At 43.9% G+C, this 16,322-nt stretch overlaps 1 protein-coding gene across 1 annotated transcript in view; it reads left to right on the top strand.

Annotated features, from left to right (window-relative positions):
• The first annotated feature begins 11,892 nt into the window (after positions 1–11,892).
• LOC147882442 (DNA-directed RNA polymerases IV and V subunit 2-like) overlaps positions 11,893–16,322 on the top strand; it is a 160,451-nt gene continuing 156,021 nt past the window's right edge. Inside the window, exons 1-2 of the mRNA XM_087400248.1 lie at positions 11,893–11,931; positions 12,292–12,747. Coding sequence (XP_087256374.1) covers positions 11,893–11,931; positions 12,292–12,747 — 495 coding nt within the window. The remainder of the gene's footprint in view (positions 11,932–12,291; positions 12,748–16,322) is intronic.

Genomic DNA, 16,322 nt, shown 5'->3' with positions numbered 1-16,322 from the left:
ATGTCGGTATACCTGTATGAATCCCCAAATCTCCCACTAGCCGATCAAGCCATATAGCCTCCTTGCAACCCTCTGTGGCTGCAACATACTCAGCCTCTGTGGTAGACAAAGCCATGCACTTCTGTGCATGAGACATCCACGACACTGCACCACCTGCAAAGGTGAAGACATAAGCAGAAGTGGATCTCCTACTATCCACATGCCCTGCATAGTCTGAATCTGTGTACCCAAGTACACGCATGTCTCCTTTACCAAAGCAAATGCACATCTCCTTGGTACCCTTCATGTACCTCATGATGCACTTAACTGCCTCCCAATGCCTCTTTCCTAGATTAGCTGCAAATGCAATGTTTGGTCTAGTAGCTATCATAGCATACATAAGACTCCCAACTGCTGATGCATAAGGAACCTTGACCATCATGGCCCTCTCCTCATCTGATTTGGGACTATCTATATGACTCAGTTTCACATATGGAGGCAATGGAGTACTCACTGCCTTCCCCCCCTCCATATTGAAACGCTGCAATACTTTTGTAACATACTCTTTTTGTGAAAGCCATAGGAGTTTCCTACTCCGATCACGCGTGATGCGCATACCAAGAATATGACCTGCAAATCCCAAATCCTTCATATCAAAGGCCTCATGCAACTTGGCCTTTAATGCATCTAGCTCATAAGTATTCTTGCTAGCCAATAGCATATCATCCACATATAGTGCCAAGATTATCAGGCTATTATCCTTAGCCCTTTTAGTGTAGAGGCAGTGATCAATTTCACTCCTAAAACCCTGGGACCGAATGAAAGCATCAAACTTTTGATACCATTCTCTAGGAGCTTGCTTAAGACCATAGAGACTCTTCTTCAGCTTGCAAACTAAATGCTCTTTGCCCTTTTCTTCAAAGCCTTCCGGTTACACCACGTAAATTTCCTCATGCAAATCCCCATGCAAGAAAGCTGTCTTGACATCCATCTGTATAAGCTCCATATCCTCTACTGCCACTAGTCCAAGCATGCATCTAAGTGTGGTCATCTTCACAACCGGAGAGAATATCTCATCAAAGTCCACACCCTTCTCTTGCTTGAACCCTTTAGCAACCAAATGGGCCTTGTACCTAGGCACATCATCACCTGTGACCTTCATTTTGTAGACCCATTTACATGGCAATGCTTTCTTTCCATGTGGCAAAGAAACCAAGTCCCAAGTCTTATTCTTCATAAGTGAACTCATCTCTGATTGCATAGCATACTCCCACTTGCGTTGATCCTCACGCATCATAGCCTCTCTGTAGCAAGAAGTCTCCCCGCAATCAGTAAGCATCACATAGTCTACCCCTGGAACAAACCTATCAGGCGGTCTAGACACTCTAGATGATCTTCTCAAGGCCATTTCAGCTTGCTGTCCCATTTACATATCAGCCACATTTGGCTCAGCATTTCCACCAATAGATGATCCATCATCTACCCTTGATTGTATACCTGTGGGAGTACTTGGTGGTACCATTTCTTGCACATTTGGTGCATGGACAGCTTGCTGTCTATCAACATATGCAGGTGGATTCACATCCTGGAAAGTGATTCTCCTCATTTCCACATTCCTCATGGGTGCCTTATGCATCTTCTTCTCATTGAAGACCACATCATGGCTGCATATGATCTTCTTTGCTTCTAGATCCCAGAGACGATAGCCCATCTCTCCACTTTCACCATAACCCAGAAAGATGCATTTCCTAGACTTAGGATCTAGCTTCTTTCGAAGCTCTTTTGGCACATGTGCATATGCCTCACACCCAAATATACGCAAGTGAGAGTAAGAGGGCTTCTTGCCACTCCATGCCTCTTCAGGAATACCACCATCCAAACTCTTACTAGGTGATCTATTGATCACATGCACTGCAGTCTTCATTGCCTCAGCCCAAAAACCACCAGAAAGACTTGCATTGGAAAGCATGCATTGCAACCTTTCTTGAATGGTACGGTTCATCTTTTCTGCAACTGGATTTTGCTCTGGAGTACGAGGGGATGTGAGCTCCCTCTTAATCCCACGTGTATCACAGAAATGCTGAAAGTCATGAGAGAGATACTCTCCACCATTGTCAGTCCGTAGGCATTTAAGCGTTCTACCTGACTCATTCTCAACCAAGGCCAGCCATTTCTAAAATACTTGGAACACATCACTCTTCCGAGCTATAGCATAAGCCCACACTTTCCTAGTTGCATCATCAATGAATGTCACATAGTATTCAGCCCCGCCTAATGACTGTGTAGGCATGGGACCACATACGTCTGAATGCACCAAATCAAGCATTTCAAACTCTTTCTTTCCCCTTCTTTTATGGGCTGATTTAGTCTGCTTCCCATAGAGACAATGCTCACAAAATTCAAAATCAGAGAAACTCAAATGCGGTACATAACCCAAACGACATAAGAGTTTTATTCCATTCTGGCTCATGTGCCCCAACCTGCAATGCCACAAAGAAGTGCTTGGCTGATCGGTTATTGCAACAACATGATCAAATACCCTTGATACATGTAAGGGATACAAAGTCCCACACTTGGCACCCCTAGCCAAAAGCATAGAGCCCTTCTGAATTTTCCAACTCTGAAAGCCAAAAGTGGTGTGAAAACCAGCATCATCTAGCTGACCCACTGAAATAAGACTCTTGGTCAGCTTAGGCACATGTCTCACATGCTTCAAAACAAACCCATTTGCAAAAGAAAACTTTATGTCACCTGCTCCCACTATGTCACATGCATAGTCATTTCCAAGATGCATACAACCTGACTTTCCACTGTCATAAGTGGAGAACCATTCCCTATGGGGAGTAACATGGAATGAAGCACCAGAATCCAAAATCCAATCCTGGGAATATGCATCATCTGAAGTTGTAAGCAACTCTGCAGATAAACTAGATATGAAGAGAACGTCATTTTCACTATCATGTGTGACTGCATTGATCTCCTCGATCTTCACTTTTCCTTTGTCCTCCCTTGGACTCTCTTTCTTTTGATTTGCACCCCAATTTGCATTCTTTTTCTTATCCTTTTGCTCTCTTTTCAGCTTGTAGCAATCCTTTTTCATATGGCCCTTCTTGCCACAATGGTAACACTCAATGTTCCGTGCCCTGGATTTGCTACGAGACTTCCCTCTTTCTTGGGACTTCCCCCTGAACTGTGATCTGCCCCTTTGCACATTTAAGGCTGCATCCTGCTTGTTGCCATCCATAGACTTCCGTCTAATCTCCTCGGCCAACAAGCTACCCACAACATCATCAAATTTCAGTACTCCACCAGGTGCAGAATTACTGACAGCTGTACGGAAGGTATCCCATGAGGATGGCAATGAACATAAGAGAAATATTGCCTTAGTCTTCGCATCAAAATTCATCTTCTGAGCCTGAAGCTTGGCTGAAAATAATATTGAATTCATTCAAGTGAGAAGCAATGGAGACCCCTTCATTTGCAGCTCAAACAACCTCTTCATGAGGTAAACTTTATTAGAGGCAGTTTCCTTCTCATAAGTGGCACACAGTTTCTTCCACAAATCTTCTGTAGTCTGCTCATTTACTACTGTGAAGTAAACTGACTCTACAAGATAAAGTTTAATAGTAGACTTTGCTAATGCATCCAACTCATTCCAATCATCCTCAGACATATTTGCAGGCTTAGCTTCAATCCCTGCCAAGGGTTTAATCTGCTTCTTTTGAATTAGCACATCCCTTATTTGTTCTTTCCACAAAGAAAAGTTTGTCCCATCAAACTTTTTAATGCTGAAAAACTCCTTTTCAGACATGGAAGAGGATGCCATGATGCAAATAAAGCAAAATCCCAAATGCTAGTGTCTGCAAGAGAGAATCACACCAAATACCAGGTGCACCCAAATGTGTATGCCACAATAGAGTGAAATATCACCAAAAACTCAAAGCTCAAAGCATCAAAAGATGCATCTAACTCATGTGCATATACTATGCATCCATATGAGCAAATCTGGCCCAAAAGAAAATGCCAATAAGTGCCAAATGACTCAAGCATAAACACCGTCCACTGGCATATGCATCAATAATATATCATCCAAGAGAGCATAGCACTATCAGTGCATCACCTGCAATGTGTCAAAGCTATTCCTCAGCATAAAATAGCATCCATGTGCAAAGCGTCCATAAAAAATAGCATCCCACAAGGCAATTTGGGCCTATCAGCGCATCCAATAAGGACCGCAATGCATCCAAATGGCCTACAAATCATCCACTGCAACCAAATGCACACCACGAATGAGCGCACACTCCTCAAACTGCAACCGGAGTGATCTGCATAAGGTATGCTCAAGAAATCATAGTCCCATGGTAATGACCGCTACTGAAAATAGAACCTGAGATGCCTCAAAACATGGGGGCCATTGCATAATCGAAATCAGCAAGAAAATCTGCAAATATCTCTCTTCTGCCAGAACTCCAAAATCCCAACCGATGAGTGAGAAATGGGATTCAACACTTATCCACTACCATGTGGCATAAATCTATGGTTTCAAAACCTTAGAATGAAAAATGCATAACAGAGAGACGAAATCGAATACACAGAGATCTATAACTCTGAAAATCCTTCACCGAATCACGCAAGAACTGAGAGGTAGGGGTTTTTGGGCGTCCGGAACGCAATGGGACAGACGGTTTTGGAAACCGTGGTCTCAATCACTGGGTCCACTACACGGACTGAAAAACGTTTTTGGAAACAAATCTATTTGTAAACTCCACCGGAGTACAAATGATGAGTAACATAGAAGCTTTAGGACCACCTGAGTCCACCGGAACTGACAGATCTGCAAATGGTTACTCCAAACTTGAGTTCCAATACCCGGGCAAAAAACGCAGAAACTGACACAGTGAGTCAGAAATCCAATGAAATGATCCCAGATTGAAGAATGAAGGTGTTTCCAAGCTCCTGAAGTGAAGTGGACACCAAAAGCAAGCAATAGTTGCCTCTACAAGTCAATATGGAGTCTCTGTCATCGAACGGAACAGGGAAAAGCTCAAAAAACGACTTTTTGTTTGAAAACACTTAACAGGCTCTCAAAACCACTTCGCAAAACCAAAGTGACTTTTCCAAAGGTTCCTCCAAGGTCTCTGCACACTCGGATGCAAGTAAAGTCACCCACAAAGCTTCCCACAGAGCTTCTCCTTCTTCCCACAGAGTTGCTGAGCTTCAAGCATTCACGCACGCTCAGCTAGATCACCCGGGCTCTGATACCAGTTGAGAGTGCTCTCAACGGAAGCAAGAACGGAGGAAGGAGAGAGAGAGACAGAGAACCACACAAGTTTTGGTGGGTGTAGAACCACCCTAATCTTCTTTTTTCATTCATTTATATATGTGTTTGAGTATTGTACATAACCGGGGTAAAGGCACAATGACCCTTAACCCCCACACTTAGAAGATTCACCCTTGGAATATTGGGTCTTTCTGTTCGATAATGACCCTTCTGGTGGCACTCGTAGCATACAACCTCAACTCACAGCTTGTGGAGTACTCTTGCGAAGTTTGTGCAGAAATGCGTGTGATCCGAGATCATCGTTGACCATATTGCTACACTTGTGATCATGTGCATTCCATTATCCAAACTCCAAGCTTGACCAGGAAGATAGCGTCTCGTGGAGGTGATGAGGTCACCATCCAGTTGTGCGGCTTACACGTAGATACCATCCTATCGTTGGAGGCACATTTCTTGACCTTGCACTGTGACAGCATCCTTCGCATTCGCTCCTTCCCCCCTCCCCTCCCTTTCCCTCTCCTCCTGCTTCCCATCCCCTCTCCCTCTTCCTTCTCCCTGTTCCTTCTATTCTCATGGCATCAAGCGTACTGGCACTTTTACTGTTAACATTTATGGACATGTCATAAAGTTTGAACCAAACACTTGAAATCTCAAACGAACTTTGTAATACTTTGCTAAACTATCTACAAAATTAGTTTGCATCAATTATGGCCTTCTTGTGAGTTTTTTTCCCTTCTTCGAATGCAGAGACAAACAAAATGGACATATCTTACGAAAAAGAACTTGTAGAGAGTCTTGATGCATTTGATCTTCAAGCTAACAAAAGATTTCTTGAAAAGTACCCACAAAATACAAATGTTATTAAATGTCTAGTTAAACTCATTCCTTCAACCACATACTCATTGTATTGGGTGGGGTGGGAGGATGGCAGTGGGAGAGGGAGTGGGAATGGAAGAGGGAGTGGGAATGGGGGAGGTGGGGGTGGGAGGGGTGGGGTGGGAGGATGCGGGTGGCAGTGGGAATGGGGTGGCAGGATGGGAGTGGGTGGGAGAGGGAGAGAAGATAATCTAATGGAGAGGCCAATGGGAGAGGAGATAATGATATAGAAGGACCAATGAGAGAGAAGCACTTAAAACCCTAGTTTTTCTTACATATACTCTCCTCCTCTCATTGTTTCTCTCATTGCAACAAGGAAGAGCAAGAGGAGAAGCAAAAAGAGGAGGAAGAGCAAAAGTAAGCACAAGCATAGATCTCAACTTTTTTCTAGGTACTTTTTTTAAAATTTGTATTCTTTCAAATTTTATTATAGAGACAGAACTTAGAGAGGGAAAGAAAAGTGAAGGAGAGACTTTTAGAGAGAGATTATAAGAGAGAGAGTCTTGTTGCCTCGACAGCAAAAGAGAGAGAGAGGGAGAAAGAGAGAGGGAGAGAGAGGAGAGACTTTGAGAGAGAGAGAAAGAGAGAGGAGAGACGTTTAGAGAGAGTGTGTGTGAGGTAAAAGAGAGAGAGAGAGAGAGAGGGGAGGGCCGCGCGAGAGGAGAGAAAGAGAGAGAGGGGGGCCGCGAGAGGAGAGAGAGAGAGGGAGATAGGGAGGGAGAGAGCCACGAGAGAGAGCGACGAGAGGGAGAGAGGGGAGAGAGAGACCGCGTGAGAGGAGAGAGAGGTGAGAGAGATAGAGGGAGAGAGAGAGTAGGAGAGGGCTGCGGGAGAGGGGAGAGACGAGAGGGAGAGAGAGGTGAGAGAGAGAAAGGGAGAGAGGGAAAGGAGAGAGAGCGCGAGAGAGGGAGGGGGAGAGAGAGAGAAAGGAGTGCCGAGAGGGAGAGAGAGAGAGAGAGAGAGAAAAGAGAGAGAGAGAGAGAGAGAAAGGAGTGCTGAGAGGGAGAGAGAGAGAGGGCGCGAGAGAGGGAGGGGGAGAGAGAGAGAGGGGGGGAGGCGCAGCGCGAAGGAGAGAGAGAGAGAGAGAAAGAGAAAGAGAGAGAGAGAAGAGAGAGAGGAAGGAAACATGCACGAGAAGAAGAGAGGAGAGAGTGGGAGGGAGAGAGAGGGGTGTGTTGCCGCAACAACGTGCGAGAGAGAGAGAGAGAGAGAGAGAGAGAGAGAGGGGGGAGTGGGAGAGAGAGGAGAGAAAGATAGAGTAGGAGAGCAAGAGAGAGAGAGTGTGGGAGGGAGAGTGGAGAGAGTGGGAGGGAGAGAGAGGGGCGCGCTGCCGTGGCAGCGCACGAGAGAGAGAGAGATGGGAGTGGGAGAGAGAGGAGAGAAAAATAGAGTGTGAGAGAGAGAGAGAGAGAGAGAGAGAGAGTGGGAGGGAGAGAGGAGAGAGTGGGAGGGAGCGCGAGAGAGAGGGGCGCGCTGCCACGGCAGTGCACGAGAGAGAGAGAGAAAGATAGAGGGGAGAGAGAGAGAGAGAGAGAGGGAGAGATGACAACTTTGAGACGTGTGCACGTCTGTCTTTGAGTTATCCCACATATCATCTGCTGCTCAACTTCGAGCTGCGTGCATGCAACGATTTGATGTTTTGCGCATGCAATGCGCTCATCGTCCGGACTACCATCCACAGCACGTAGCTTACTCCCTCGCCAACCTGCTGCAATCTTTGAATACTTTGATCTCTTCCTTGAACTGTTGCAATGTCGGAGGTTGATCCTGGCCCAGAAAGTCACTTCTGAAGTCTTCCGTTATTGCAACTCAGCTTATCGGTGGCGTTTCACCCTCCTTGGATGAAGAATCACTCATCACAGGCTCTCTCAGACGCCTTGGAATTCTCGTTGAAGAATTGAAATCCGTAGAGCACGCTCGCATTTCTTCGATCATCGCTAGTCGTCGAGCAACCTCGTGAGCGTGGTGTGGAGAGACAGCTCCTACTATAATATTAGCCCAATTCTTGTCAACGGAATCAAGGGGAGACCATTGCCTAGCAAGAGATCTACTGGAGCCTTTGAAGACACACTAGGTTCCTCCTAAAGGCCCTACTTTCACCAACGTAATGGTCTTGTATCTCGCAATGTTCCTGGCAAAAGAGTGTCTCCTATGTTCGCTCTCGAATGTAAAATTTTCTTTTCACAAAAACCTTGTGTTGTAAGGTTAGCCAACGACCTCATTTGCAGAAGTTTTGTCGGGTTTTTGTCTTGTTTGCGGGAGTCACTTTAGCCTGAGTGCTTTCCTGCCAAAAGCCAGAATGTAACTGTGATCATATGATGGTACAAGCGGCCATGTTCACTAACCCCAAGCCGCTTCTCCCTTGGTAAGTTCCAAATATCCAATGAAGCGTACTCGAGAAGACTTAGAGGCTCTTAGAACTTTGCTCTTTCCAAAAATGCCAATTCCAAGGAGGGAGCGCTATTGAAAGTGTTGGTTACCGTTCAGGATCCGTTTCCATGGAGAGTCGCAATGTTTTGTCTGGTGGTTCAATGACACTCTATTCGGTTGCAAATTAGTTGTTGGGAGTCCTACTTTTGTAAAGGGAAAGCCTGCCTGCAAAGTTACCTCACGCCGTTGCGTGTATGGAGGATTTTGTATGTGCTTGCTCGGACTCTGCTTCTTGTCTACTTAGATCATAACGGAGAAAAATGGCAGTGCTGCCAGGCAATTCACTCGCTCTTTTTTACCTTCGGAACGTCACCATTTTGGTGAGAGACTTGTTTAAGGTTGGTGCAGAACTCTCAAAGTAGCATATTGATTATCAACTCTGTCTTAGGCATATCACCCTTTGTTTAATTCCCACTCCTACATTTTTCATTTAGAGAGCGTTCACATCAGACTGGCGACAAATGTCGAGCAAACCCGTCACTCAGGGTGATACTTCTTTTTCGTGCACTCGTGCACCTCGTCATTTATCCGTCTATGGACAAGACTTCATAGATGTATCAATTCGTTCTAGACTAGCGGCTCTTTGTTCTTGAGAAACTTTCCCTTACCTCAACTTCATTTGGGACCCAACAAATCGAGATGACCATCAATTGATTCTGTAACTGCACTCCAGCAGGATTAACTAAATGATGCATCAACCCTTATAGCATCAACGTAGTAGACATTCATATTAGATTCATCAAAGCATCACCTAATCGCATCATAATTGTCCTTTAAAGCCACTCACATGATCATTGGCTGATTTAGTAAGCTAAACGAATAATTGCTTGTCTCTTTTGCTTGCTTAGCTTGCGTGCTTAGCATCAACGCATGGAAATTATTACATAATCAATGCCGCCATTCACTCGAGTCCAAAGCTTTGTCTTTGGAAGTCATTTTTGGTGTGACATTTGCTAGCTCGATTTTATTTTCCTTCTCTCAATCCCAGTGGTGCTACTTTATGGGCTTTATGGCCAGATAAGCATTTAGTTTATGGCCAGATCACTTTGATTGGAAATTTCCAAACTCCAGATCACCTGAGAGCCACCACTTGGCTGTTTTACCCTTTTAGTGACATCCTACATACTGCCATTCTAGCATGTTTGCCCTCAGTTGCCTCGCAGATGGTTTTTTCCTGTCCTCTAGCATGTAAGAAATCCCAGTAATCTAATTTCATTATTAATTTAAGGAGCATAAATTAAACAAAGAAAAGGAAATGAGTTTTGCATAAATGTGAACTGTTGTGATCTAGCCTCCCTTATGTAGAGAGTGAACAGCCACTCAAGAAGAGGTGTGCGCCTTGCAGGAGGTGTGTATGGAGGGGTGTGCCCTCTTGTGAAAGTTCCAGCCTTTATGATTGGATACATTATAGTGCTGATAAATAGAAGTGCCTCTTCATATGATACATAGGACTCTTTGAGCTCTTCAATTCTAGCTCTTGTGAAAGGTTGTGCCTCATGGAAATTGTCTCATCAAAAGCATGCCCTTTAACCCTCCCTCCAACCATCCATAGTTCTAAGGCTTAGGAAAGGCATCTCTCTCTAGAGGATCGGGTGTGCTGATTGTAGACAAGTCACTAGAGGAGACTCAATAGGGCCCCATATTTTGACAAGTTATACTAGATACTAACAAGTAGCTTGAGAGTGAAGAATTTGTCAAGGTATGGGAAAGCGTATTATTTTTCCAATTCAAAGGCATGAGGTGACATCATTCTTCTCCCCATTATTTGTTTCTTCATATTGCCATACATATGAAGGTCCAAGTCAAATGCCATTAGGGGAGGTTTGGGGTCTCAAAAGGGCCTCGTAAGGAATGGATTGAGAAATTGGTTAATTAATTATAAGTGAGCCTACTATGGTAACCCATGGGCTAAGGCTCCCCTAGCATTTACTTGGCCTTTGGATGGAGGTGGATGGTGGATGGATCAAAGGCCTAGGATGCCTTTTGTGGATGGTGGATGGAATTTGGTGGGCTCTAACTAGCAAGCTTTGATTTGGGAAGGCCTCATTAAGAGGGAGAAGTGGCCTTCAAGTGTGGACCATTAAATCTCCCCAAGATCCATGGTGGAGATGGAGGCGCAATATTGGAGGGCTAGGATGGAGCACTTTTTGGAGGGTGGAGATCAAGCAAGCATGATCGACGGCTTGAATTGCAGTGCCATTTTGGACATCCCGGATTTTACCACCATTTGAAGAGATCTCCTCCCTTGGATCTACATTGAAGTGGCTTGAGCACTCGTCTCCTCCCTTGGATCCACTATCCAATCTATGGTCCATATTGAAGCGCATTTTGCACTCATCTCCACCATAAGATCTTTGTTTTGAACAAGGATATATAGTTGATCCCTCTATCCTTTAATGGTATCCCTTAGATCTACCCCTCTACTAATGGCTGGGAATTCTCTACCTTGAATTTGAATGTATCCCTTGGATTGGAGATTAGATCGGGGGCTAGGAGTGAAGGTCATGGGTCTAAACTATGGTAAGAGGTATCCCCAACATCTCATAATTCCTAAATAATTTGAGGCCCTTTTGAGACCCTATTTCACTCGTAATGTTTGCCTCCCACATGATACACGATATTTATCTTTCCATTATCGCTTGGGCTATATTCTCCAATGGTGCATGTATTGGATTTTGTAGCAACTTGTTTAAAGCTTTCTCATCCATTTTTTGAGACTTCATATGTGTCTCTAAAATTTTTTAAAAGCCCAACCAAGATGGGTCTCAGCTATCCTGTCCATTTAAAGATATGGCTGACTCATTTAAAGATATTGCAGTCAGCTGACAACCTTAGGTTAGGAAGTTAAGGGACCCAAAATCGAATTGTTTGCTTAAAAAAGAAAGTGTACTTTGTCAATGTAATCTACCTAGGGAGATATGTTTGTTATTTTAAGAATCAAGAGCACGACCTAAAAATAGGAGGCAATTGCTAGTAGGCTCTGTTGGTTTCAATGGCAGTCTGTGCAGATTCTGAGACACAGCATCTGTGCATCCTTTTCCTATATTGGTACATAGTAGCATAGCTGGACCAAGAGGGAATATACCCTTCATTACAAGTGATATTGAAATATGTTGATAAAGCTTCAGCCTCCAGGGGACTACGTACCTAATCTGGATGGATCTGTGTATGGGAGACATGCCAAGATGGCATCTCAAGGCTTCACAACAAGTGTCATGAGTTTTTTATTTACTTGAGAGGTTATTGAGTACATGCATCAAGAACTGCAGAACTAAGGTAAGGATTTTTCTTTCCAGTGGCTATAATGTTCTTACTTGATGTTGCCCATGACCCTGCGGGTCCAGTATTGTACAGCTGAAGTCAAGGTTTGTTGGTTTTTCAAGATAGATCCAAGGTCCATGCCCAATTGTCTTTCTTTACTGGGATAAGAAAGAATGCATTTACTCAAAAAGAAAAGACAGGGGAGGGAAGTCCTTGGAATCCAATACTAACTTCGTTTAAAAATGTGGACATTTTTGTGTAATCTTAACAAAGTAGTTCTTTTTTAAAAGTTAAGAACCCTTTTCTTAGATTCTTTTCCCTTGCCTAAAGATGGAAGAATTTTTTTCGTTTTTGTTTTGCTTCTTGTAGTTGTTCATGTAAAAAAGTAATTTTTCAAGCATGCCTCTACCACAGAATCTTACAATTGTTTCCCATAACCTATAGAATTATGTGTGGATTTACAGATACGAAGCATGCAGAGTATGGATATCAAAGTTGACTTCAGTGAAGCATCAATTTCCAGAAGTGTTGACAAGTTTAACACAAACAGAAGCACCGACCATTCTGGAGCTATCCTATATGACAAAGAAGAGCAAAATCTTTTTGAGCAAGCCTGTAAAGGTTACGTTGACAAACGAAATTTGATTTGTCATCAAATCAGTTCTTTTAATGATTTTGTAAAACACGACATTCACAAAATTTTCCAAGAAGCCCCACCCATAATACTTGAGGACAAAGAAAATCCAAAATTGATTGATGGCTGTTTGGTACAAGATTGCATCAAATTTGGAAAAGTAGCAGTCCATAGGCCAGATTGGACAGATAACAAAGGAGGCAAGAAGAAGCTGTTTCCTGCAGAAGCACGACTTCGAAAGATGACCTACAATGCATCCATTTACGTGGATATGAAAGTAAAGGTTGTACATAAATCTTATTATCTTTTTTTTTTGTGTTGATTCGTCCATGCTCCCTTATTTGATAACTGATACCATAAAAGCAATGAAACAGCATCAAAGAATATTTAATTGCAAACACATGATATGATGTGGAAATTCAATTTTACCGAAATTAAAATCATACATGGGCTAGGAGAATCTGTACAAATCTGGGATTTTGCGGGTGAAACATTTCATCTTGACCCATGACTTTTAAGTTGGTGTCTGTTTATTATCACTACAAGTAATGGGAAGTGGGAAATTACAGGAAACAACAAAGCTTCAATCAGAAGAGATGATTCATAACGGTCTAGGATTGAAAATTTTGGTCATGCAACACAAGAGTAAACAGCTCCCCGTCGCACTTTACCTCCCCCCCTTTTCTGCCTGCCCCTTCAGCCTCCTAGTCTCTGCTTCCCCTCCATCCTCAGTCCCCTGGTCTAGCTCGTTGGTCGTCACTTAGTTGCTGCCAAAGCATTCCCATCGCCTGCCAGAAATTGCACCATTGACAGGACAGGATTCACATTTTGTTGCTTCTCTTCCATCCATACAGTGGAGCATACTTTGTGCTGTAAGCTGCTGCTCTTCCTTCCATACAGGGGGCTATGGTTTGGGCTGTACAGGGCCATACAGCTTCTGCCTTCATTTCTGACAGTTTGCACCATCTACCAGGACAGCAATTCGTGCTCCATTGCTGCCATTCTTTCTGCACATTGGGCTGTACTTTTGGCCGTACAGTTCCGTTCGTTTTGCCTGCATTCTCGACTGGCTGGAGCTGCACTTGATTTGATTTTACCTGCAATTCTTAGAGCTGAAACTATTTTGATTTGTACCTTTTGTTTGTGGCTTCTCATATCTCAAGTCCAAGGCAACTTCTGCTAGATGGAGGCCATCTTTCTAGCCCCTCACCCTTCTCCGCCTCTCTCTACCCCTCTCCTCTCAGCCTCTCCCCTTCTGCTCCTCCCTCTCAGCCACTCAACCTCCCCTCTCAGCCTCTCCTCTCAGCCTCACCCCCCTCTGCTCCTCCCTCTCACGCCCTCAACCTCCCCTCACCCTTCTCACCCTCTCATTTTCTTGGTCGGACAGGAGATTTTAGATGCCCTCTGTGCACTAATAGATAGAATCTATGTTAATGATTGGGCACTAGAAAGGAGAGATTCAGTATGCATTGTGCCAGGGGTTATCACTTCGGATCATTTCCACTGGTTATTATGACTTCTGAGCCTCATGAGAGAAGCACTCTACTAGTATCAGGATTCCAAATGCATTGTATGTAGAGGAGGGCCTCATGGAGGATGTTTTACAGATACGGATCTCTATTTGTACGGTGGAGTATCATTCCCTTTACCTTAGGAGAACTTTCAGATTTCTGCCGATCTGCTGATATTTTTTTAGAAGAGACTCTGGAAATCCCTCGAGAATAGAAAAATCACTCTTTTCTTTTGGCTTTCTATTCATGGAGGGATTTCCATGAACCGGTGGAGGGCTAGGTTTGGGGCTGATTCTCTCATTGATTCTATGCTGATAAGTCAATTTAGCATTGCGTATGGGACTGCAGATAGGCAAGGATGATTTTATTTTTTTTTCATGAAAGAGACTTCTATTAAGTATTAAAAAAACCCGCGTGAGCAAGCTCGTTGCAAAAATACATCATGTTGGGCATGAGAAAAAACACTCTAGAAGAGTAAATAAAAACTCAAAAAGAGCTGGAGAGAAACCAAGGTTGAGGCTGAAAATGCCACCTCAACCCTGATGTAGTCTTTGAGAAAAAGTGTGAGCTCCTTCATTCCGTAAAATATAACCCTCCTAGCCGATGTTGTCTTGGAGGACCCCTACACACTCACTCAACTGGCCATGAGAGTGTGAATAGTATGAGCCCAAATAATGGCCAAAGTATGAGAAGGGTGGACCTATGATCCATCTAAGGCCTCTGTGCATCTGGCTCTCTAGATCTGCCAAGCAGTAATACTAGCCAGTATCTTGCAAGCAGAATCCACATCAGCATGTTTTGGTCTATACCATGAGATAGATATTCTTTTGGGCATGCCTTTTCAGCCTGTCAAGATCATAGGCTATGTGGAATAGGGCAATGACTCTGCTTGGCATATAGATCCGAGCCCTCGTCTCTCTATTTTGGGTTCATGGAGGTTGTGACTCTATGGAGGATTTTCCATAAAGTATCTTCAGTGGAGCCCTGAAGAGTGGGAATGGATTGGTGTAGGGAACCAAGAGAGGGATCTTCCTTTTTTTAGTCACACGGTAAGTAATGCCAAAACGTTCCAGATCATTTGTAGAGGGTTGAGACCTTCCAGAGCCACTCATTGAAAGGATTATAAGGTATCGGCTGATTTGTAGAGAGTCTTTTAGAGAAGGCTCTGGAAATCCCAACGAAATAGAAAGATTACTTTATTTTTTTGGCTTTCTATACATGGAAGGATTGCAGTTTACACGTGGAGATCCAAGTTTGGGACAGACTCCACTCGTCCTAAGTGCTTGTCTGCAAAGGAGTCGGCTCATCAAGGCTGCAGACATGTAAGAGTCATTTGGATAGGGTGTTGAGGATGGTGTAAATTGCACCATATCTCTAGGGCATTAGGAACAAACCCTAACCGTAAACCTAACCCTAAGGGGTTCACATGTATATCTTCATGTTCATATTCAATACAACTTAGTGTACAGGTAGCTATATCGTGCGCACTCCTCTCTCTCCCTCTCTTACTTTTGCTAACATGGTATCAGAGTCGATGGTGCTCCCACTCCCTTCATGAGTGTCAAGCCTCCTGCAAGGCATCCCCCATTGAGAGAGTTTCCGCAAGAGAGAGTGTAAGCCCTTGTTCCATCAAGGCGTTAAGCCCTTGCTTCCGTCAAGGCACAAGCCCTCTCCTTGAGGCATCTTCACGACTTCTCTCACTCTTCTCTTACAGCTCTTTCCACTCTTCGATTTGGTTCTGAAAGCTCATGATTCCGATCTATGGAGAAAGAGTTATGTCAGCCAGAGCGCAACGTGGGGAGACTTAGCATTTCAGCATGTACTTATGGCTGTCGTATACAGTCCATACTTGATGCAAATTAGTGGTTGGATCCACGGCTTCAAATCAGTCTCTACATTAGCATTCGACACCTCATATGCCTCAGGGACATCTCATGCATTCTCAGTTGTATTTCAGGCTTCTAGGCCTTTATATTGTCAGTTCCACCTTGAGCATATGACATATGCTACATCCCATGCCGATGAATGTTTAGCCATGCACACATCAAATGACCTTTAGCTCATGACAGTTGAGCATATAAGTTTGATAGGTTGCCGTACGTTGTCAATTTTACGGCCCTCTTCATCAGCAGAGCAGTGTACAATACCTGTGAAGATAGTGGGAGAGAGGGAAGGAGTCTCACTTGCAGCTTTCTCACATACACAATGGGGGAATACACACAAAGGTGGAGGCTGAAAACAGTTTTCCTCTTCTTAGTTGTGAAAGCCAAAAGAACTCTAGTACAAGGAAATAGAAGAACCCTATATGTGGGTCTCAAACCAAACTCAACTAACTAAGGTGGCATACTAA

This window comes from Dipteris shenzhenensis, chromosome 29 (assembly GCF_047967505.1).
Source record: "Dipteris shenzhenensis isolate YYH24624 ecotype China chromosome 29, Dip_SZ_1.0, whole genome shotgun sequence".
Classification (NCBI taxonomy): domain Eukaryota; kingdom Viridiplantae; phylum Streptophyta; class Polypodiopsida; order Gleicheniales; family Dipteridaceae; genus Dipteris; species Dipteris shenzhenensis.
This window is presented reverse-complemented; position numbering and strand designations above follow the sequence as displayed.